General features: G+C 41.6%; 1 protein-coding gene across 2 annotated transcripts in view; it reads right to left on the bottom strand.

Moving 5' to 3' along the window:
- The window catches only part of BICD2 (BICD cargo adaptor 2), a 99111-nt gene that overhangs the window by 25351 nt on the left and 50020 nt on the right, over positions 1-23740 (bottom strand). For both annotated transcript variants that reach the window (XM_075096634.1, XM_075096633.1), the window contains exons 3-6: positions 6478-6630; positions 5249-5701; positions 3333-4352; positions 2072-2223 (exon numbers count right to left, since the gene is read on the bottom strand). In XM_075096634.1, the coding sequence (XP_074952735.1) occupies positions 2072-2223; positions 3333-4352; positions 5249-5701; positions 6478-6630 (1778 nt within the window). The remainder of the gene's footprint in view (positions 1-2071; positions 2224-3332; positions 4353-5248; positions 5702-6477; positions 6631-23740) is intronic.

Raw genomic sequence — 23740 nt, 5'->3', positions numbered from 1 at the left:
CACCTGAAACACTGCGTACACTGGGTGAAAGAAGCAATGCATCGTGCTCTGTGCAACGGCCACCATCTCAGGCTAGATGCAAACACAAGGCCCAGCTGCTTATCTGCTATGAAACAATCAGGAATGCAACAGCTCACAAGACAAAAGGCTCAACGGACCACATCTTCACTCACTCCATCCTCAGCTTTTTGAGTCCTCCTTTGCTCTTCGCCCCTTTTTTTTTCACTACAGTTGCTAAATAAAGCATACATTCAGAAATTATAGTTGTTCTTTTAGGCAGGGGAGTCTGTTGTGCACCCCGAAACAGAGCTCACCCCTGCTTCTAATGACCTGCAACTCCCCGTGAGAGGTCCACAGGTCCACGATAGAGCACTTAAGTCTGTTGCTTTCAGAAAAACTTTTATTTTGCCTCCAATTTCCCTACGCCAAGGAATCTTCATTATTTTCTTCCCAATAAAAGGACAAGATTGACCTCTAGGTAATACACCAAGAGAAAGGCAGAGAGAAAATTCCCCCTCTGGCATTTCTCTGACAATTTTTCCTCTCCAAACCAGTTCACAGTCACACTCTCACTTTCACTCTAGGGCAGAAAATTAACACGTAGGGAAAACATACTGCAGTAACATGTAATTTAGACAGCTAGCTATATGCGTCTAGGAAAAATAACTGGAAGTTAACAGTATGCTTTTTTCTCTTTCCTCTCAGCTTCAAGCTGATCTACAACTAAGAGACTGCAATTTCTGCATATTAATTAACACTCCAGAAAATGAGAGAGGAAAGAAAGTAGGACAAATGCAGCCTGTACAGGCCATCCCTTTCTGTAGCATAACATGCTGCCACAGTTCAACCTTTAGCATTCCTTGGTATCCACTTCTCCTTTCCCTGCTCACCCACATGCATAGATACTGCTGAGAAAGGCTGAATCACCAATAAGCCTAAGATTACTCAAGGAACATGAAAGCTGCTGTAGAACCACCCCTACAGAAGATCATACAGAAAAGCCTCAGGAATCTTCATAAGCACCCTTGTGATTCATTATTACGGTACTTTTTAGCAGAAGACAGAAAGAAAATATTTTCTGTGGGTTTTTTGTTTGTTTGTTTTTTCCTTTTTTAAAAAGTGTCCAGAGAAGGGAGAGAATGAAGAGGATAAGCACATACAGACTCTCTCATCCCCTTGGGTTAGCTTAAAATCAATTGTCTAGGTCACATTAAAGAGCATCCTTTACAGTCTCTCTTCTCCATCTTCTTTAGGCAATGCATGGAATATACAGGCAAATGAACATTGCCAGGGATGTGAATCCCACCAAGCTGGGACTGACAACTTTTAGATACAGCTTTTTCTTTTCCTGTGTTCCAGGATCATCCCCACACAGGAGCCAGCTGAACATTCCCTAGCTGTGAAGCAGATCTGTAGTTTGTTACATGATTTGTTGCCTCAGAATTCCCCAAAAGAAATGAGTAGTCTTAAAGAAGAAATCAATGAAAGTAGCAGTAAGCAACATGCAGATCAAAATAGCATTTATCACTTCTACAGCACGTGACATGTCAGCAGGTTTTTTTTTGTCTGTTAACACCACAAAGCACAACTAAGAAGAAGCAGCAAGTTCCAAAGACATGCGCAACCCAAATCAGCTCATACAGGTAAACGAAATGACAGAGATGCCAACTGCATGATGGACAACCTAGGAATAACAAGATGTTTGCAACATCTTTACTTTTTTTCTGGACCATTACAGGTCAAGAAGTCATATTTTCACTGCGTAATGAACGCTCATTTTGCATTGTTAAATGTCACTCCTCCTCAGAGTTATGGCTTCAAGAACCAGGGATTATCTCGCACCCAAATTGAATAAATACTGCTGCAACAACTTCTTGTTTTGTAGCAACATACTATATCCCTGCCATTTTCCTCATCAGTAGGAACACATCACAGACAAACACTGTAAGCAACAAACTTGGAAAAAGGCACCCCACCCTGCCACTCTCTGCATGGGTAGGTGGGCAGGATGTTCAGCTCTTCCCCCAGACAAGCAAGGAATAACATTTTGCAGTGTTCATATGTTCTTTACCTTGTAGCAAACATTGCTCTTAGGGAAGAGAAGGTAGCAGCATCTTCTTTCAAAGCCTTCAGTTCATTTCGCAGCTTCATCATTGTCTCCGTAACCATAGCTTTCTCATTTTCATACTTGCTTTTTAAGTTGGCCAGGGCTACCTCTGCAGTCTATTGTTTACCAAGAAGAACAGAAACATACTAGTTAATGAAACTCTTCACAAAGTTGTTGGCTAAGAGATTTCTAATCACTATTCACATAATGAAACATTTACTTTGCACTGGAATGTTAAACTTCTGGTCAACTTTTCTCGTACCAATTAAATAAAACTTTATTTTTGAATACTGTAAACAGATCGGACATATGGATCTTCTACTCCCATTAACCACGCAGCAGCATCTAGGAAGTTACAGAATATATATTTACTGACACCTCTCTAACTATTAATAAATTAAACTTTACACACTTTAACACAAAGTGCAAAAAAAGTCTATTTAGTATCTCTATATTCAAATGCATTCATCAATCACTTGCACAGTTCTCTAACCTTTAGAGCATTTTGCCTATCTTATGTTTTGGGACACCTTTATTAAAATGTGCAAAGGAAAACTGAAAGTATGTATCTGCTTCTTAAACAGCACTATAATTTTTTTTCTGGTGAAAGCAACTTCAATTTACATTACTTTAACTTTAGAGGAGACATGAAGTGTGTCACATGGTATCTTAATGGCAGTTATTTTCATCTACTGCACTGCTAATACATATCAAACGGCGCAGCCCATTCCCCAAAGACTAATTTTACCTTTCTCTCCTGTTATTTTGACCATGTTCTTCTATCACATCCTCATTTTGAAAGGCTTTCTTTTATTTTGAAATTTGAGAAGTTTAGATGTTTGTAAGTTTATGAACTCTTCTAAGGTAACTACTAAAATTCTTTCAAGCAGAAAATAAGGTTTACCTCTTCATTTTAGGTGTTCTGCATTTATTATAATCTGATATAATTTAGAGAGGCAGTAGACTGAAGCTACCTTAAGCTTAATAAAGTCTCATGAGTAAGTGACAAGCAAAAGTCATTTAAACCCCCATCACTTAGCTTTACAGTAGGACAGCCGCGTGCCTCTAATGAAACAGCCTGCCTCAGCCTTGTACCAAACAAATACCAACCACAAAAGCTCCACTCAGTTGCAGTTACGGCAGTATGACCTCGAAGATAAATTCTCTTGTGTTTATGACCTAATTCCCTGACGCTATAACCTTCACATCTGTAGGACCTGGTTACCTGTTTGTTGGCCTTCAGCACAGTTCTCAGAGTTGCTATCTGTTCTCTCTTGGTGCTCAGCAAGGACTTCAGCTTCAGGATTTCTTCCATGAGAGCTTCCTTGTCTTTGTCCACCACTGGCCCAAGTTCTTGAGAGGCAACACGCTGCCTGGACAACTCAGTTGTTCTGTCCACAGCAGCTTGCAGGTGTTTGATCTGATCCCGGATTATAGCAATTAAGTTGTAAATGTTCATTGGTTCCTTCCGAGGATCTGACACAGGAGATGGCAGAGATGACACTGGAGATGGGCTGCTGTCACCACTTCCATTCTCTGCCTTTCCTAGCTCTATAGTTAACAGCCCTTTAGAAAGAAGAATGGGAGACCTTCTTCCCTTCATCTCTGGACTACTGTGCCCACCTTTACCTTCCTTGTAGTAATCCAGCATCACTCTGTTTGGAGTTTCATTGTTGCACATGCAGACATGGTGGTATAAATTGGCCAGTTCTTCACTGAAGGTAACTAGTTCATCTTGGGCCACACTGAGGCTGCCCTGTGTTTCTCCAGCAACATCGCTGACTTTCTTCAGCTCCTTCTCCAGTCTGGCCACCTGTTCTCTATCATGCCAACTGGATTTTTCTAGTGAGGTGATCTTTTCAGTGAGAGCTTGGCTCTCAGTCTCGTATCTGCTCTTCTCTTCCTCATATTTAGACTCACATTCTTTGTATTTGGCCTTAAGATTTTTAAGCTCTTCTTTTAGGTCAGTAATCTCTGCCACAGCCACTTTGTACTTGCACTCCAGGATCTCTGGCCCATTGATGTCAACTTCATAATAGTCTCCATCTTCATGGCTGTCTCGGTCCTTCTCATTGTCAAGGGCAGACTGGCGTTCCTTGCTGACCTGGAGCTTCTTCATCGCATTCAGATTTTCTGTGAGTCTGCCAACTTTCTCATGCTGCTCTGAGAGGGCTCCCCGTGTATTTTCCAGCTGCTTCTGAGATTCCTGTAGCGTTGTTAACAAGTTCACCTTTTCTCTTTCCATCTGAAATGCATGAACACAGACATCTACGTAAAGGGAACTGTATCACTTAAATGGTTTTATTATAAGAGACAGCAACTTAGCCAATGTCCATATGGTTAAAGAAATCCAATCACTTGCACATTATGGAAAGGGTTATTCAATTTATTCTAAAACTATCTCAAGTACAGCGTTCCTTGCCAATTCTTTCTCATTTCCACTTCAAAATGCACATTTTTACACATTTTTTCCACAGCTCATGGTCTCATTGTGAAAACATCCTTTCAGCTGAAGATAAGCTAAAGTTTACTGCTATCTTGCAAATTATCAAGTAATTAGAAAACATGCAGCTAGTCTATGGTGGAAGTTGGAAGATCATGAAAGACTCTGAAATACTGAAACTTTTAAAGTTTCTCCTCTGAAAGTTCTCATTCTGAAAGAATCCAGCATTTTTTTTCCCACAAAGGCTTTTTCTTACAGAATGCCTTGAAAATACTTGACAAAATAACTTCAAAACATTTCTAGGCAACCCAATTATGTACATTGTTTCAAACTCTCCAACCTCCCAATAGTACAAATATAACACAGAAATGCTTGGTACTGATTAAAACTTCAAGTTCTTTGAGCTAATTACAGAAAATAGTTATGGCATACAAAACTCCTTTGTATGAAGATGACTATCATTTTTGACCAAAACACTATCTTTCTTGCTAGTGATATAATGAAGCAGACACAGCATGTGCTGCAAAAAAAGCTAGGGTTTTCCACTATTTAACATCGTCAAATTCTAAATCAAGCAAAGCCTTTATGAACATAGTTCATACTGTATGGTGGCCATGTGACCTATTCAAAAGACTGAACTTACAACCCAAATAAACTCTAGCAGCTATTTGGAATATACAGTTAGGAAACCCATTTACCTGTACAAGCTGTTGTTTCAGCTTCTGGATTTCAGAGATGTTTAATTCACTCAGAAGATCTGAAACCAGACTTGGGGCTGGAGGGAAGTTTTCATTTTTCTTGGGCGTTGATGTACTGTTCTTCCCATTGTTGAGTTTGCTGAGGCAGTTTTGTTCAAATCCATTCATGATTTCATCATTATTGGGCTCTGTGGTTTCATCACTGAACTTCAGTCCATCCAAAGAGACGTTCAGGTGGCTGTTGTACATGGAGTCATTGATGTTCATGTAGTGAGAGAGCTCCTTACGAAGATTGTTCTTCTGCTCCCGCTCTGTCTTCAGCGTCTCTAAGGCCTCCTCAAGCTGGCGTTCGGAGATCTCCTTCAGCCGCATGGCATCTTCTAGCTGGCTATTGAGAAATTCTGTTTCCTCTTCAAGCCTTTTGATTTCATGTTTCAGGCCTTCAAACTCCACCTGGAGATATACAAATGGAGGAGGAAAAAATCCTAATGAAAACATCTGCCTGCAAAGCACTAAGAAATTTTACTTTTGAATGTTTGCTTTCATTAAATATGGTGAGACTAGAATAATTTTTTCAGTTCTGCAATCTAGTTTTGGCAGTTTGACTACAAACACTGCTAACATAATTACCTTCACAGAGATCATGGAATAAAATTTCTAAGCAAACCATCAAATGTTCTGATCTATTCCAGCTTAATTAAGACAGGTGGGAGATACAGTGTGTGATACAGAGGCATCACAAAACAGGCTCTCCTAGCACATTATGCAAATTCTTTCTTTTTGATTAACAAATTCCCTGGCCAACCTTCCCACAAATTGAAGTTCAATACTTCCAAAACCAAGCATCACAAAGCTATGCTTCTGACGCTGCTGCTAGAACATGCTTTGCAGAGTTCTGCAAAGAGACATTGAAACACTAGTGTAGCAAAAAGACTAAACCAAGTAACAAAGCAGACCGGTAGAGACTTCGTTTCCGAAGAGAGACAGCAATGGAAGGACTTAGAGGTCAAAGCAGAAGCAATAAAAGCCTTATGACTGCATATAAACAGAGTCAGAAAGGACTTAAACGTTTTGAGACAACTCTTGGTACTAAAAGATAGACCTTATAGTCTCAAAAGCAGTACAAACAGAAAAGAAGTGGCTGGGGGTTCAAACAAGACAGAACCACGCCATAACAGAGGAATTAACTGGTACTACCAAAGAAATGCTCACTATTTTTAAAAACTTGCCTGATTTTGTTTCAGGACAGACACTTGTTTCTGGAGACAGATGTTCTCCTCTTCAAGCTCAGTGTAGTCTTGCAGCAAACGTGCTTCTCGGAATTTGTATTCCTTAATATCATCTCGCAGACGGGCCCTTTGGATCTCCACATTCTGATTGACCTGGAAAAACAAAGAAACCCCAAAATGATGGTGATTTGGTCAGCTACAATTAAATTTCAAAATTTTATCCTTCCTAACGTGCATTAATCAATTACATTCTATTCAAACAGAAACTCTCTCCCGGCACCAAAATGAAATTACAGAAAACCAAGTCAAGTCGTTGACTCAATAATTAGATTTTTGTTTTCTTGCATCTCTTACAAATTTTCATCCTTGACTCAAAGAAAAGTTAATGAGCAAGCAGGGAAAGCACCACTCATGCCTATGTCATCTCACTGGCTGTAAGCAACAGGCAAAAGTTTTCCAGATCAGAAGTCAATGTCTGAATCTGTTAACACTTAAACAAAAAGGGCCTTTTCACACAAGACAGACAGATTCAGATGACTCCAGATGTTCTTATTTGGACATGTATTTGCTGCTGCATTTCAACAGACCTTTTCTTTATGCAGTAATTTGGAAATATGTTCTAATGAATCCTTTTGGAAAGAGACACTAAGTTAGAACTCAAATGAAATCCAAAATCCCAGGTAGAAAGAAATACCAACTGTGGTTGACTTATAAAATATACCCTCCCCTCAGCCCCTAGAATTATGAAAGAGCTTAAAGAAAGACTTAAAAAAAAAATAAAAATCACCATTATCATTTTGGGATAGACAAGAAGTAAAAATCAATATATTGGTGAAGCATGGTATTTAGATCTTTTGTGAATATACACAGACACTTAAATAAATTGAGCTAGGACACATCCAGCTATGTGAATGGCTCCCTGTAACTTAGTTCTATTTTTTTCCAATGTTATTTTCCTTCAAGCCACATCTTTAAATACAAAAGTGAAAAATATGTTCTGAAACATTAGCAGAAATATCTTCAGAGTTAGGCAAATAGGCAATATAGTTGCCTATGAAAATAGTATCCAGATATCTTAGCAGACGTACCTGTGAAGTGACAGGATGGTTTTCCAAACAGTTTTAATTCACCTCAAAACAAATGCGAGTTTGTGAAAGAGGCAGCCTGTCAATTCAGCTAGTTAGGTTATGGTATCTTATATCTGTTTTCATTTATCCAGCAGCCTAGCCAAGAAAGCTTCATCCTCTGGTATACAAACTCAGATTCCCTTAGTGTTCTCCACTTCTGGTTAGTAACAAGAACATCAGCAATGAATAAAACATGGTATCTGTATGTTAGGGAGTGTTTGGATTGTCTAGAGCTTAATGATGGTGATGATAGGGTTGAGTGTTTATGGGTAAGAACAGGGGGAATGCCAGTAAGAAAGATGTCATGGTTGGAGTCTGTTACAGACCACCCAATCAGGATGAAGAGGCAGATGAATTATTCTATAAGCGGCTGGGATAAGTCTCACAATTGCTAGCCCGTGTTCTCACGGGGGACTTCAACTTACCAGATATCTGCTGAAAATACAATACAGCAGAGAGGAAACAGTCTAGGAGGGTCCTGGGGTGTGTGGAAGGTAACTTCCTGACACAGCTGGTAAGTGGGCCGGCTAGGGAAGGCACCTGCTGGACCTGTTGTTCACGAACAGAAAAGGATTTGTGGGTGATGTGATGGATGTCATCTTGGGCATAGCAACCATGAAATGACAGCCTTTTTGATTCTTGGAGAAGTAAAGAGGGAGTCAGCAGAACTGCCGCCATGGACTTCCGAAGGACAGACTTTGGCCTGTTTAGGAGACTGGTTGACCAAGTCCCTTGGGAGACAGCCCTGAAGGGCAAAGGAGTCTGGGAAGGTTGGACATTCTTCAAGAAGGAAGTCTTAAAGGCACAAGAACAGGCTGTCCCCACGTGCCAAAAGATGAAGCAGCAGGGATGAAGACCAGCCTGGCTGAACAGAGCACTCTGACTGGAACTCAATAAAAAAAGGAGAGCTTACCGCCTTTGGAAGAAGGGGCAGGCTGCTCAGGAGGACTATAAAGGTGTAGCAAGGTAATACAGGGAGAAAATTTAAGTGCCAAAGCCCAACTGGAGCTTAATCTGGCTACTGCCGTAAAAGGCAATTAAAAATACTTCTATAAATACACTAGCAGCAAAAGGAGGGCTAAGGAGACTCTCCAGCCTTTATTTGATGCAGGGGGAAGCATAGTGACAAAGGCTGAGGTACTTAAAGCCTTCTTTGCCTCAGCCTTTAATACTAAGACCAGTTGTCCTCTGTGTACCCAGCCCCCTAAGCTGGAAGACAGGGTGTAAGGGACTAGAAACTTTTTTCAACATTATTGTCAGGCAAGTTTAACTACCAAAGCCTGATCACTACGGGAACTGAGCGGGACAGTTTAATCACCAAGGCAGACCCGACAGGAACGTGTGTCCCATTATCTCGGAGTACACGTCCTCTGCACGTGCACTCAGGCCCAGGGTCGACTGACAAGGTATGGGGGGTCTCGGACCCTCTAGAACTTTCAAGCACCCCCTAGTGACAGTACCGGGTATGCGCCCCACCACCAAGTGGGAGGCGTGGGTATGCAGAACAGTTATTGACTATGCAAGAGAGGAACCATATAAAAGAGGAAACCAGCAGAGACGACGAGGAGCGTTCTGGAACAACCGCCCCCTCCACCGGCTTCAAAAATACATCGGATCGCCTGAACTGCCACAGATCGTGGTGATAGCTATTGCAATGCTCTTATGCTTGCTCCCTCCTTCCCTCTCTCTCTCATTCCCTTTTCACCTTTACTCTCCTTCTTTGATTTTCTTTTGTGTACCTATTTTTGGCAAAATAAAGTAACTTGGCACTTGACTCTGTTTTGAGTCATAATTCTGTTTCCAAGATGTAAAAGGAACCTCAGGAGTTAAGCCCAGCCGCCCCCAACCTCCCAGAATTTTCTGAGGTTGGTTGGAAATGAAGGGGGTTTAACCTCTGCCAAAATGTTCAACCCAACAGTGCATCATGACACAGGGACAGGGAGCAGAATGCAGCCCCCATAATCCATGGGGAAATGCTTAAAAGACACCTAACAATAAGCAAGCTGTGCTGCAGGGTTGTGCTGCTGTGATGCTCTGGAAGGACCAATCCTGCTCCCTGTTCTTGACTCTGTCAACTCAACCTCTTATAGAAAGGCAATCTAGACTTATTTTGGGTATTAATTGGGCACTCACCAAAGAAAGCATAAACCATCATTTTAGCAAAATCAAAACCAGATCAAGGGCTGGACCCTTTCCCTGGAGTGTGCACAAATCTTCACTGTTGCATCTCCTCTTGGAAGATGAGTTTGGTGACTGGGGGGGTGTGGTGAGGGTGTGGGCTGGCATGACAGGAAGTGATGTATTGTTTTGAAAAGCCTCATGGCGCAGCTAGAGCTCAGTTTGGCCACAGTTGCTAGAGATAACAGAAACTGTTTTTGCAAATATGTTAACAACAAAAAGAGGGCCAAGGAGAATCTCCATCCTTTGTTGGATGCAGGGAAGAAATTTGCCACCAAGGATGAGGAAAAGGCTGAGGTACTTAATGCCTTCTTTGCCTCAGTCTTCAATAGTCAGACCAGTTATCCCCAGGGTGTTCAGCCCCCTGAGCTGGAAGGCAGGGATGGAGATCAGAACAAACCCCCCCATAATGCAGGAGGAGTCAGTTTACGACCTGCTGCGCCACCTGGAAGCTCACAAGTCTATGGCGCCGGATGGGATCCACCCGAGAGTACTGAGGGAGCTGGTGGAGGAGCTTGCCCAGCCACTCTCCATCAGTTATCAACCATCCTGGTTAACAAGGGAGGTCCCAGATGACAGAAGGAGGATCCAGGGAGATACAGGCCAGTCAGCCTGACCTTGGTACCGGGGAAGGTTATGGAGTGGTTCATCCTGAGTGAGCTCACAAGGCATGTGCAGGACAACCAGGGGATCAGGCCCAGTCAGCACGGCTTTGTGAAAGGCAGGTCCTGCCTGACCAACCTGATCTTATTCTATGACCACGTGACCTGCCTAGTGGATGAGGGAAAGGCTGTGGATGATGTCTACCTGGACTTCAGCAAAGCCTTTGACACTGTCCCCCACAGCATCCTCTTAGAGAAGCTGGCTGCTCATGGCTTGGATGGGTATACTCTTTGCTGGGTAAAAAACTGGCTGGATGGCTGAGGCCAGAGAGTTGTGGTGAATGGAGCTAAATCTAGTTGGCGTCCAGTCACGAGTGGTGTTCCCCAGGGCTCAGTGTCAGGGCCAGTCTTGTTTAATATCTGTGTCAATGATCTGGATGAGGTGATCAAGTGCAGCCTCAGGAACTTTGCAGATGATGCAAAATTGGGTGGGAGTGTCGATCTGCTCGAGGGTAGGAAGGCTCTGCTTGGACATTAGGAAAAACTTCTTCACTGAAAGAAGAACATTGGAACAGGCTGCCCAGAGATGTGGTTGAGTGACCATTCCTGGAGGTGTTTAAAAGGTATTTGGATATGGTGCTTAGGGACATGGTTTAGTGGTGAACTAGCAGTGTTAGGTTTACAATTGGACTCAATGATCTTAAAGGTCTTTTCCAACCTATATGATTCTCTGTAATTCTGTATCTTAGTCGTCTTGCAAATGTGCAGCAGGAATACACAGAAGTAATACAACAGGTATCAACAGACACCTACAGAAAGCTAACAGATAAAGGAAATATTTGTGGCAGGAGCATATGCCAAGACTTGAATCTGGCACATTCTGAACATAGAATCACCTGCAACTGTTAAGAGCAATAAATTTAAATTATACTCCCTCACATGTCAGGGAGAAATTAGACTATATAAACATGTCCACTTATTTTTAGCAATGAAGAGAAGAGCATTACTTGCCAGCACACTGAGAGGCTAAAATAATCATTATTTGCTGAAACTAGACACGACAGGTACAACAATGCAAATGAAAAGTTGTTACATCCTATATTCCATGCCTGAGCAAGTGTTGGCTCTGTCTTTACACAAACCCAGGGCCACAGGAAAGATGGGCTGCAGGTAGCTGAGGCTACAGGCTGACATGAATTCACATTGTAGCAACTTCTCCTTAACAACTACAATCAAGACCTCTTTGCCTTTGGTAGAAAGAGCCTCCAGCCGGATAATCCAAACTGTTTAGTAATTAGAATTCCAAAAGGCTCTTGTGTCAAACTGTCATTTCATACAGATTAGGAGATCTTATCTGTAATTTTCCCCACTCTCAAGTAAGTGAAGTGTAATGGAAGATCTCCCACAAAGCTACTGGTGAGCTTCTCTCCCCACCATTCAGGTTGCTTTGCTCCTCGTCCTCCCTGGATGATCTAATCTTTGCAGAGGTCAATGCCTGGAGAAATCATTGGAGTGGGTCTTTTTTGGAGAAAGAATGGTTTCTGTCCAGTCCTGCCCATTTAATTCAGAACAGTAAGAGCTCATTATTAAATGTGAAAGTATTGTCATGCTCTGTCTAGCACAAGAAGAATCATTGTATTTCAATGTGTACAGGAAGGCCAGATTTTAAAATGGCTCCCTTGTTTCCTGACTGGGTAAGGAAGATATAAGCTAGACTTATTGGCTGTTTACCAAGCTGTACATTCAGTTTGCTCTAAGCATTTTCTTGTCAAATAAATGTGCATGCTTGCAAGCCGCAAGGTTAAATTAGGTGCCATGCTATCTCATAGAGTTGACCAAATGGCAGGTTTTTTTCTGCACGAAAGAGAAGCTATTACATCCTTCCTTGATCAGATTTTTCTAGTACCCATACACAAAGTGGTGTGAATGTATTTTAAGACAGACAGACATATATTGCACACGTTCCCACAGATGGTGTTTTACAATTCCTCAAGTCTGTAGAAAAGGTGAGCTGACCTACAGATGAGTTTGAACCTTTCTGTGACTCTTGTTGCTTCAGAGGCTTAGCAGCTTCTTCCTTCCTGCTCTACCCTGAGCAACCCCTAAGCACAGGGGAGAAGAGGGAGCTGGAACACAAGGACATGCTTGGCTAGGCTCTCAGCTATATGAAAAGTCACACCTCCACCCCAAGCAAATCATATAGCACTTCAAAATATCATTACCACTGTGTGGAGAATTGGTGGCCATAAAATCGCTTTGAGTGTTCATCTACTTGACAAAACCCCTCAAATTCTCAACCTAGAAAATATTCCCACTACACAGAAGCCTCCCACCCATCCTGCCCAGGAAAAGACTGTGATCTCAAAGTGATTTGGCCTGATCTAAAGGCCATAGACCACCCTGCTCCTGCTGCTAAAGAGCTTGTCTTCAGCATTTTCATCCTCTCAGCATTGTCTCTGAAGAGTTATGCAAGAGGCCCCTTCAAGCAGCACCTATGCTAGAACAGCATGGATTTCCTCAGGACCAGTTTGAATCTGCCCTTACCTGCATCTCAAAACCACAACTACTGTCCTTCATCACTGCCAAAAGCCTGCTCCTCAGCACCTACTTTTCTAGTACACCCCAGCATATAAAGTTACATATAATTTGACTCTGAGAATTAAACTAATTGAGGGGAAAAAAAAATCTCAGGTAGCTGACTCCCTCCTTTGTTTTGGGCACTGCACAGTGTGACCAGAGTTCTGATGCCAGGTCACCACCCAGAGGCTGATCTTGCAAGCGAAGCTGTGTCACTAGCAGTTTCTGATACCCTGAACTCCATCAGCTCATGAGGTCATGGGTCAGTTTGAGTTCCCTGCTGTAGTAAACATGCTCACACCTAATTTTACATGTAATTATCATCACCAGGAATCAAAACTTAGTTTGCCCAAATGTATTAGTAATTCTAGGATCAGATTTAATGCTTCATGCAATAAAGAGTCTTAGATATGATCATGCTCCCTTGTGTTCTTCATGGGAAGGATTCACAAAAAAGGATGCAGACTCTTTGGAAGAAATACAGTGCAGTCAAAAGGATGGCAACTCATATATTCTGTTTCTGTGGAGAAAAGAAAACCAGAATCATTTAGGTTGGAAAAGACCCTTAAGATCAAGTCCAACCATTAAGAACTCAAATATGGTCAAAATATGGACCACAAAGCTTTTCTATCCACAAAAAGAAAATTTCAAGTCAATCACTATACATCAACACAACTAACAAGTTACATTATTTAGGTACCAAAGATGACCAGTTGCAAGTTGTGTGTGAAATTCACAGCTGCCCATCTGATTTTAATTACATTTCCTTTGTATACATGAGGACTGGGGTCCTGTGGCAAAGTATCACATAACTGTGTAATTAAGGGCTGGGATACAAAATACTCCTAGAACAGAGTCGAATGAAGATTGCATAAGAAACCAAAAATAATCTTCCTCTAATTCTCAAGTTACAGGCTTTTTTTTTTTTTTTGTATTACAGATATAAAATAAAACATTAATATTTGGGAGAAAGAAAAGATTAAAAGTTTCATTAGATCCAATGTTTTACTATATATGAACAAGTTTTGGAAACCTGTACTTTCACTACTTCAATAAAGATCACCTGTGTGACAAGGCTGTTTGCAGTCCCTGGCAATGGCCAAAGGCTTTTTGGGGTGGAGAGGGAGACCAGCAGCTACACATGGCCAGCAACACCACCTGACAATGGCCTTCTCTCTCTAATCTTCCTCAGATGCAGGAGCTACAAGAGCTTCTTGTTTTTACCATTTTGCCCACTCTGTTCTTAGAGTAGAAAAACTATGAAATAGTATTAAAACATTTGTTTATTTATGGAAAAGAGAAATGCCATGGTGGCCTGGCTCTGCTTACTCATTCACAGGAGAAACTGCCTCCAGTGACACCTGCACGTATGTTATCCTGTGCACACACGTACTGGTGCAGCATTAGATGCTCCTTTTCTATGAGGAAATCTTTACAAATAAAACACCTGTAGGTACCATGGCTCAGGCAACCTCAAGTTGGGAAGAGAAGCAGTTCTATTTCCCATACAATCCCTGTATAAAATTGAGGCTACATCACAACACACACATATATCCCACACACTGATTGCCAGGAAATAAAAACAAGTCTGGTGGAGGCTGAGCACCAGGCACAGCTATACCTATAGCTGTTTTATATATATATGGAAACTTATATATACACATATATATAAACTACCACCCCAAACTTGTGTTTATGACATTTGTTCAGCATTCAACTATTTCCATTGACATACAACAGTCACCGAGTTACTCAAATGTAACTATCATAGTTGTTACACTTTGATTCCATATATGAGCCACAGACATCCCTACAAAACAGAAATGGACCATCTTTTGGATAGAAATCTTTGGTTTTTCTAATTGTATCTAGCACCTGTGTCCTCTTCTCCATGTTAAATTACTAAGAAAACAGTTCTCTTATAAGTGAAAGGAAAATTAGCATGCTCTCATAAGTGTTTTACAACACAGACACATTCAAAAGAAATACTGCAAAAGGCAGACTGCACAACCGGTAAAGAAAGTCACTGTCTGTGTTAGTCAGACTGTATTTTTGAAAATTTATAGGAAGTGTTTTTGGTGTCTTGTTCACACAAGCCCACTGGAGAAAAATAAAGCAGATATTATGCTGAATGGTAGTTCAGACTCTTCTCCACTCTTTTGTTGCAAGTCATGCCATGACATGGTCTATCTGCTGAAATGCTGCTGGACTTTCTGAGCCTTGGTGTGACTGCAGGCAGAGGTAAACAGAAATAGGGAAGGAAAGAGGAAGGTGGAGCACTGTGGTCATTCAGAAGCAGAAGAAAGTGTTTTGTTTGTGTGTTTTCAAATGCAAAGTCAAGCTTTAATCACATTTCATACAGAAAGAATTACTGAGCCAAAAACACCCTGAGAGAGATGACTCATATCCTAGTCAGTCTCCCTTCCCAGGTGCCTCTCCGAAATATTTCACTGTGGGAATTGAATAGGGAACCAAAAAGAAAACCCAAACCAAACCCCAAAGAACCGCAGCAGTAGCAACCACAATCAAAAGCCCACCAATCCAGCAATTGTCCCTAGCACTCTCACAGAAACCTGACCTACACTCAGATGCAACTGCAAGCAGCTCCTAGCACAGCTTAGCAGCATGATAAGAGCCTCCCAAATGCAGCACTGGGAACACCTGTGTCAGCACCTGTCATGGTTTTAGCTGGGATAGAGTTAATTTTCTTCACTCTAGCTGGTATAGTGCTGTGCTTTGAAATTAGCATGGGAAAAAAAACCTGTTGAGATAACACACAGATGTTTGGGCTGTTGCTGGGTAGCGCTTGTACTAGTCAAGGACATTTCTAGCTTCCCATGCTCTGCTGGGTGCACAAGAAGCTGGGAGGGGAGGGGGCACAGCTAAGATTGCGATTCAAACTGGCCAAAGGGATATTCCATATCATGTAACGTCATGCCCAGTACGTTACCTGGGAGGGGCTGGCCAGGGGAGGGAGGCAGCAATCGCGGCTCAGGGACGGGCAGCGTCGGTCGGTGGGTGGTGAGCAGTTGTATCGTTTGTGTTTCTGTGGGTTTTTTTTCCTGTTTTCCCTTTCCCTTCCTTTTCCCTGTTTTCCCTTTCCCTTCCTTTTCCCTTTTATTATATTAACATTATTGTCATTATTATCATAATCATTTATCATTATCATTTTATTGTAATCATTAAACTGTGCTTATCTCAACCCACAAGTTCTTTTGCTCGTCCGATTCTCTTCCCCATCCCACAGGGGTGGGGGGGAGTGAGCAAGCGGCTGCGTGGTGTTCAGTTGCCAGCTGAGGCTGAACCACGACAGCACCTTGGGTTGCTCTGCAAGTAATGCTAAAAGAGCTTAGTAAAAAAAGTTCCTCACCTCACCCCTTTCAAGGTTTTCCTACACCTGGACCAGGTGTATGCCCAAATGGGCATACATTTGGAGGCAGAGCCACTGAGCAAATCTGATCTAGATTCTCTTTCCTAGCAGAAGTTGAGGTCTTACTTTTTATTTTTTGGACTAGGAGACAAGATCTGAAGAGCTCTAGTTCACATGAGACATGCCCAGTGCTGCCAAGCACAGTCAGGTTGATAATTGACAAATATCCTGCAGGGAACAAAAATCAGAGATGGCAGGGAAGAAGAGGTGGAATATGCACAAGTAAACAATTTATTCTCCTGCAGAAAGGGCGGAAAAAAGCATACTAGCTACTTATCATAACTTCTACATAATGCTCCCAATAGCTCTGGAGCATTAATGGAAGACATGCAGCTATACTGAAACTTTGGTAGCAAATTTACACAATTGCCAGGTATTTGTTCAGGTTTGTTTTTTTTCTTCCTGTCCTCTCATCATCCAAACATCTAACCCATGACAAAGCATCTTATTATGGATACATATGTCCATGATTAACGCTGGGGCACCGCCCTACTCACGTACCCAGCTCAAGATTTATTTGCAAACTATTAAATAATGGTCAGAGATCTGGGCTTGTCCTCCTGCAGTGCTGGGGTGTCCAGTGGGCTGCACCTCAGTTCTAGCCGAGCGTGGGAGTCTGGATGAAAAACACTGACGCAAACTTAATGACAGTGTTATGAATGGCACTGTGTAACATTATTATTACAGTCTCCCCCTTCCTGCACTGAATTGCTTGCTAAGAGCAGTTAAACTCCAGCTGCTTTTCAAATCTCAAATCTAAATGCTTGGCAGCTTTCCAAGTCCTTCACTGCCACAAAGAAAACATTTAACCCTTTCAAGGCCTGCCAAGAGTCTTTTAGGTAACTGTTATTTTTTACTTCCAGAAGGGCTGGTGGAGCCAAGCCCAGCTCTAAGAAGGATCACTGCCACCCAAAGCATCCCTAAGCAGCCACCTGCAGACAAGGGTGATGCTCAACAGCAGCCTTGCTCACCTCACCACTGCACCCAGCGAAAACTGCCTGCCTGCAGCCTCAGCTAGCAAGTTTTGAAGGGTTTTCTGTGTGCTGTGTTTGTATTTTCAGATGCTAATGAAACAAGCTTGAGGTTTTTCCAACAAACTTCCCTCAAGCTGAAAGGAGAAGAAGAGAACTCAGTAACTGAGACAACAGCCCTCTGCATTCAAGGGCGTGTCTGTCATTCCCCCAGGTTTGGGAGGGCACAGGCATGTTGCTCCTTGGGGGATAGCTGAACTCAGATATACCTCAGGAATATCTGAACTCAAGCTCTGACGGCAGTAATTCTCCCTATGGATTTAAACTAGCAAGGGACTGGAAAGATGAAGGATGCTTCCAGGAAAACAAAATAAACAATAAACCAGCTAGACTTATGGAAGAAGCACAAAGAGCCTTTGTTGCCTCTGCTGTGGTTTTGTCTACAGCCCACACTTAGAAGAATAAAGTAGTACCAAAAATGTATTTCAATTAGTAGCTCTAAGTCACATTTAATTAAAAAAAAATACTGTGACATCAAACGTAGTTTGATATTTCAGACTGAGACTGCTTATTAAAAGCTAATAATAAAAATCAGTCATCCCCTAGTATCTGCACTCCTTAACAGAAAACAGCAATAAAACCTACAGGTGAGATATTGCTCTGCCTGGAGAAGCTGTGGTAACTCTAAGGAATTACAGACAAAAGCAAACTTTGGAACAGTAATTTGCTGAAATTGATTTTAGGTCCTTGAAAGTTCTCAGGGTTTCATTTCCCAACTGAAGCATATAAACCAGGCTTCTCTAATGCATCAGGTGTCTTAGAGTGTCAAACACATGCAATCCACTGCAATAATTTGGTAGCAAACTCAAAACAGAACAATTTCCCTATGTAGAAATTGGCCTACATCTCTGGTTTCATGTAGACACTCCTCCTCTCAAGAGCAACCATGCTGCTGGAACATGGCTCGCAATATATCCACAACAGCCCTTGTCAGAACAGGGACTGTTTTTGGTGAGGTGCCAATTTGCCTCTGCTGGACCTACACGTTGCAATTCTCCCAGCGAGCTGGCCCAACTCTGGCCCCAAATGGGTGCCAAAAGGGCCACTGGGCTGCAGGTGAGCCTGCTGTGCCCGTGCGCCCCATGCCCCAACCCCTGCCAAGCCAGGAAAGTCTTGTAGAGCAGTTGCTGCCAATGCTCCCAGGTACAAAACAGCCTTGGGGCAGAAGCAGTGACAAGCTGGCGACCCTGGTGGGAAAGTGGCGGGGAATGCCTTCTAACACCATCGGACCTTTCCTTGCCATCACGGCAGATGGAGTCCTGAACAGTCTTGCTTGTTCCTAACCAAGCTAGAACGAGTCTAATGTTTTAGTATTTCCATAAACCACTTTTTCTAGCCCACTGATAACTCTAAATGCACTTCTCCCTGGTCAAGTTTTTGTTGGTGTTGTTACTTTTGGTCTGACTGTAACATCCGTCTGTTAACCAGAAAACTCCCACTTCAATATTAGAGAAGTACTCCTCTATGCTGTGCTGTTTTGCTCCTGCAGTTCAAAACTTATTCTGTTATGTCCCTTTGCAAATCTGTGCTAAGATTGCATCATCAGGAATGTCCACAAACCACATATTTTCAATGATCAAAAGTACAAGTTTCTCTTGTTAATTAAAGCCTGCCCTCTGTTACAAGGTCTATTTCTTACTCTAATATTAAAGGCCTATTTTGAAGTTTCCATTAACTGTTTCCAGGGGTGACAGTCTTTCTTGGGCAGATTTAACACTAGCATACTGCAGCAGCAGGTCAGGAGCAAGATTATGTAACTTCAGCACTAGATACCACAGATCTGTCAGACAAAAGAATTTACAATTAAAATAATACTGACAAAATGTTGAAGTTAGTACAGCTATCAAAGATTAGAAGTCTCCTACTGACTTAATTTGACTGTAACTAATTTTTATGTAAAGCATGAGATGAAAGCTTTGGCTAAATTTATACTCCCATCATTAGTGGCCTATTTTCACAAGGTGCCACACCTCCTGCATGTGGAAAGTGCTCAGTCCTACTGAGGTACAAATAATCTCACAATCACTGGCTTAGACCTCCAACACTACTTCAAACAATTTTAATAAACTAAATCCCAAGTGAGTTGTCTAAATTAATGATACCTATGATACCACTTTATAAATATCAGATGTATATGAAAGATTTTGCTTACATTTAGATTATGGAGGTGGTACTTCTTTATAAAGAATGCCATGGAATAAAGGAAAATGCTGTAATATTAAACAATATCATATGGAAGCCTTACGGAGGCTGGATTAAAAAAATAAAAGATATTTTCTCATTACAGGCATTGTATTCCTTCTGGAGTACAGCAGAGGTGAAGATGATGCCTGGCAGCTCTGAAGGACAAGAGGTACATGGTACAAGTCACGAAGTGACACTCATCCCCGGTCCAACTCACAGGTCCACCTGCCAGGTCCACCCATGTGTTTGGAAGTTGCAGCCTTCCCTCTGCTGCCTGGGGTGATCAGAAACACTCGAGCACTCATCAGCTGCAGGAAACCACGCAACTGATGGATGCAGTAAGCTCCGTACTGTGATTCTGGATAAAAAACATCTTAACTCTTCTTCTTCCTGAGCAGGATCTGCTAACAGCACAGTCCTACCAGTCTTCACTCACATAAACAGCCAACTTCAGCCAGGGTCTTCATCTGTTTGGCTGTGGGAACAGCTCCTTAACACCAGTGTAGTCAGGCTCTGACATGGTTCATGCTGCGAATCAGTATCACACACCATTCCCAATTCAAACTTTTTTTCTAAGCTAGCAGCAACATTTTCTAGTAACACTTCACACACAACACACTGACTTGCACATGGACTGCATGAATTGCAAGTTTCTCTAGTACAAAGTTTTTTAAATTAACTTGCATTAAACTAGAGGGAGAACCTCTGGTGAGAGAAAAGGATCAAGTGAAGAGGGATAGGAAGTAAGAACAGAGTAGAGGGAGATCAGTATGGGCCTAACCCCAGCTGCTGCCATATCACAGCCTGCATTTGTTTTTCAAAGATGAACTGTAGGTCACAACAGGAGCCGGACCCAAGCAGCTTGGATTTTCTTTTAGCAGCCTTGTTTACCACTTAGCAGGACAGACTTAACTTTCTGATGACTCAATACAATTACTTCATATGTATTTTGACTAAATGATGAAATCCCCTTTTCACAGTTGTACTTCAGACTGTGTTAACATCCAGCTTGTATTCTACAGAAATAAACAGATATGGGGACACAGCAATTGGACCTTTGTCAAACAATGACTAAATGCTGTTTCCAGAGATTTCCTTTGTCTCTTGACTCTTATCGTACAGCTACAAGAGGCTTTGAAAAGCCAAAAAACGCCACAGGGTCAGTTGTTCTGAAAGTATTTACATCACAGCAGCCTCTTCTTTGCAGGACATGATTTGGGGATGAAGCAGCAAACTTCTGCTCACCGAATACAGTACTGTAACCAGGGTGATGGAATTAACCAATCATGGATGTTGCTGTACTCCTTATACAGCCCTATCCAACTGGACATTAAGTCTGGGGACATGGAGTATACAAATCAGTATATTCTTTGAGCTGTATTTTAGTCCCTAGGCAATCATTAATGCAAACAAAACAATAGACAATGCGTTTCTGTCAGAAAAGGATGACAAAATGTGGTTTAGTGTAGTGGACTGAGAAAACTGGCCAGGACTGCCAAGATTAAGAACCAAGGAGGTAAAAGGTAATTCCGGCAGGGGGAGATCACGACCACCGACTCATGGACGACCTACTCAAGTAATACCACCTACTCAAAAGAAAACAATGGGAAAGGACAACTGAGTCTGCGCAATAATTTACATGTGAAGTGAGCAAGTTTGTTCCAATCACCAGAGAGAATAATATTGAATATGTATGGATAAAATGAATATGTATATTTTTGGTCTATATAAATCACATGGGAAAGGTTTGTAAGGTATGCACGTTAGGAGGAGCAATCCCCTGTGCATCCGGCGCTGTGAATAAAAAATGCCTGCCTTTTAACACTACATTGGTCTTACGAGGTTTATTCCCAATTTCGGTGACAGTATGCTGAAGTTGTGTACCAGTAATTAGCACGATAGTCTTTTGTCCACTCACACTCAAAGTGCTCGTTCTGTGCCTGTTATAAGGCTACTGACCTATATTTTCATGAAGCAAGGGGAAAAAAAATCGATCTTTGGCCATATAAGAGTAACACACTGCCCTCTTTTTATAAAAAAAAAAGAATTCTTTTCCTAAGAACTGTTTGATAAATCACATTAAATTATACTGTATGAAAATCTACATGTAGGCAAAACTGGCAGCAGCAAAACAGAAAAAAAGCTATGTTCATTGACCACATGCTAGTTTTGCCTCCCACAAGAGCTTTTGTCCAAGTTCCCCTGAACTTCAATGGCCAAGACATTGTGAAGATCAAATAGCTGTTAGAATCACCACCAGAACATACGCCACAATCATTAAGACACAAAAAGGGAAAGTCTCCATGCTAGATTCTGCATTTCAGGGCAAAATACCATGACAGTAGAAGTGGTGGCATCTAATTCTTGGAAGCAGTTGTCAGTGCCTGTGCTGGCACAACCATCTACATTGCTAGTTAGCCATAAGCTGTCCCAACAAATATCGCTCCTAGAGCTGCTGACTATTTTCATATTGGCCACAACTGTAATACCATGAACTTCTTTAGATATTCTTAAAAACCAGATCCAACACAGTTATTTATCAGGTTGAAATCAGTTGTCTTTTCAATCTCCGCAGCAATGGAAGGTCGGGATAACCCAGATAAGAAAAACCAAGAGTACCCCTCCAGCTTCCAGACCTAAGCTGCCCCATGCAGAAGCAGCTTGGATTTCATTGCATGTAATTACTCAACACCTGGTTATTCTGTTCAGTATTTCCCCTTCAGTCCTGGCTACGTCAGGAACAGGTCAGACTAGTCCCAGTCTGACACACAGAGGATAGGCAGCTTTCACTGGGTTTCTCTTATCTGCTCAGCTTGGAGAACAGCAGACACCTCCCTCTGGGCAATGAAATGTAAAAAATAGAAGGGGTTAATGAGTTAGCTACATTCACTGATGAAATAAAGGGAGAGAATACTATGGAATGTCAATTAAAGAAATCTGGGCCCCTTCCTTCATCTGCAGATGAAGCAGTGGGCATTTATGGGGAGCTGAGGAAGGTGTGATACATTACCACCCCAAAGTTACTTAACCTAAAGGATAAATAGGAATATCAGTAAAGTACATCAAAACTAAACTTGAAAACCAAAACATAAGGTTAAAAAAAAGAAGAAAAAAAGAATCGGTTTTGATACAGTCACAAGGGCAGCAACAGCACAACAATATAATTTCTAATACTGCAGGCACATCCCCTGACTGGCTTTTTGTGCTTCTGCCTAAGCGATGTTTTGTCAAAAGTCATGTTCTTAAAACCTGCCATATGTGATTTGAAAATAAATCTCAGCATGCAGTTCTGAATCAGTCTATCAGCACAGAACTACTAGGTGAAACAAAGGAATTTTTTCCCCAAGCATATTACAGTAGTGCTTTGAGGCAGAGAGTAGTGCATGTTCTTGTCTATTTTCAAAAAATGCCAATCTGACTCCAATAAATCTTTCTTGGATAGATTGCCAATGGTCACCTATTTTAATGGAAGCAATACCAAGCCCATGAAAAACAAAGCAATCTCCTGGGTTCTGCAGCCTAAAAATCACACTAACAGCAAAGTGGAAATATTCACTCAGCTGGGTGGGGGGTGGGGTGGTGGTGGTTGTGAAAAAAAATTGAAAAGAATAAACCTCGTTAATTAACAGTTTGAAAACTAACTTCAAGCCATTGTTTCACTGATTAAGAGTGTTTCCAGCTACTCTTTCAATTGTGCAATATTGATTTTACATCTGTTAAAAGATTACAGCTGCATATAAAAGAACGTCTCCATCCACTACGGATGCTAGTCACAAACTCTGTGCAGACTAAAGTCATAATGAAGGTCACTAGGAGCTCTGACTAAAAAGAAAGACTCCTCCTGCTATTACTGCAGCACTGATGGGAACCCAGCAATTTATCACAGAAAAATAAAAAGATACCCCAGCAAACATGCTACCAGGTTAATTCCCAAACAATAGAGTATTGCTGAATCTTAACTGCTAACGGAAACTTTGATAATCATATTTAGAGTTTTATAATGTCAGAATAACAAGAATTTATTTTAATATTTCTTTAAAATCTGAAAATACACAGTGTTTAAACGGTGATTTTAAGTGTCCCCATTTTCAATATTCATTTTTGGACACTGAGTTTCTATGCAGCAGCCATTAC

Source organism: Phalacrocorax aristotelis, chromosome 6 (genome assembly GCF_949628215.1).
Source record: "Phalacrocorax aristotelis chromosome 6, bGulAri2.1, whole genome shotgun sequence".
NCBI lineage: Eukaryota > Metazoa > Chordata > Aves > Suliformes > Phalacrocoracidae > Phalacrocorax > Phalacrocorax aristotelis.
This window is presented reverse-complemented; position numbering and strand designations above follow the sequence as displayed.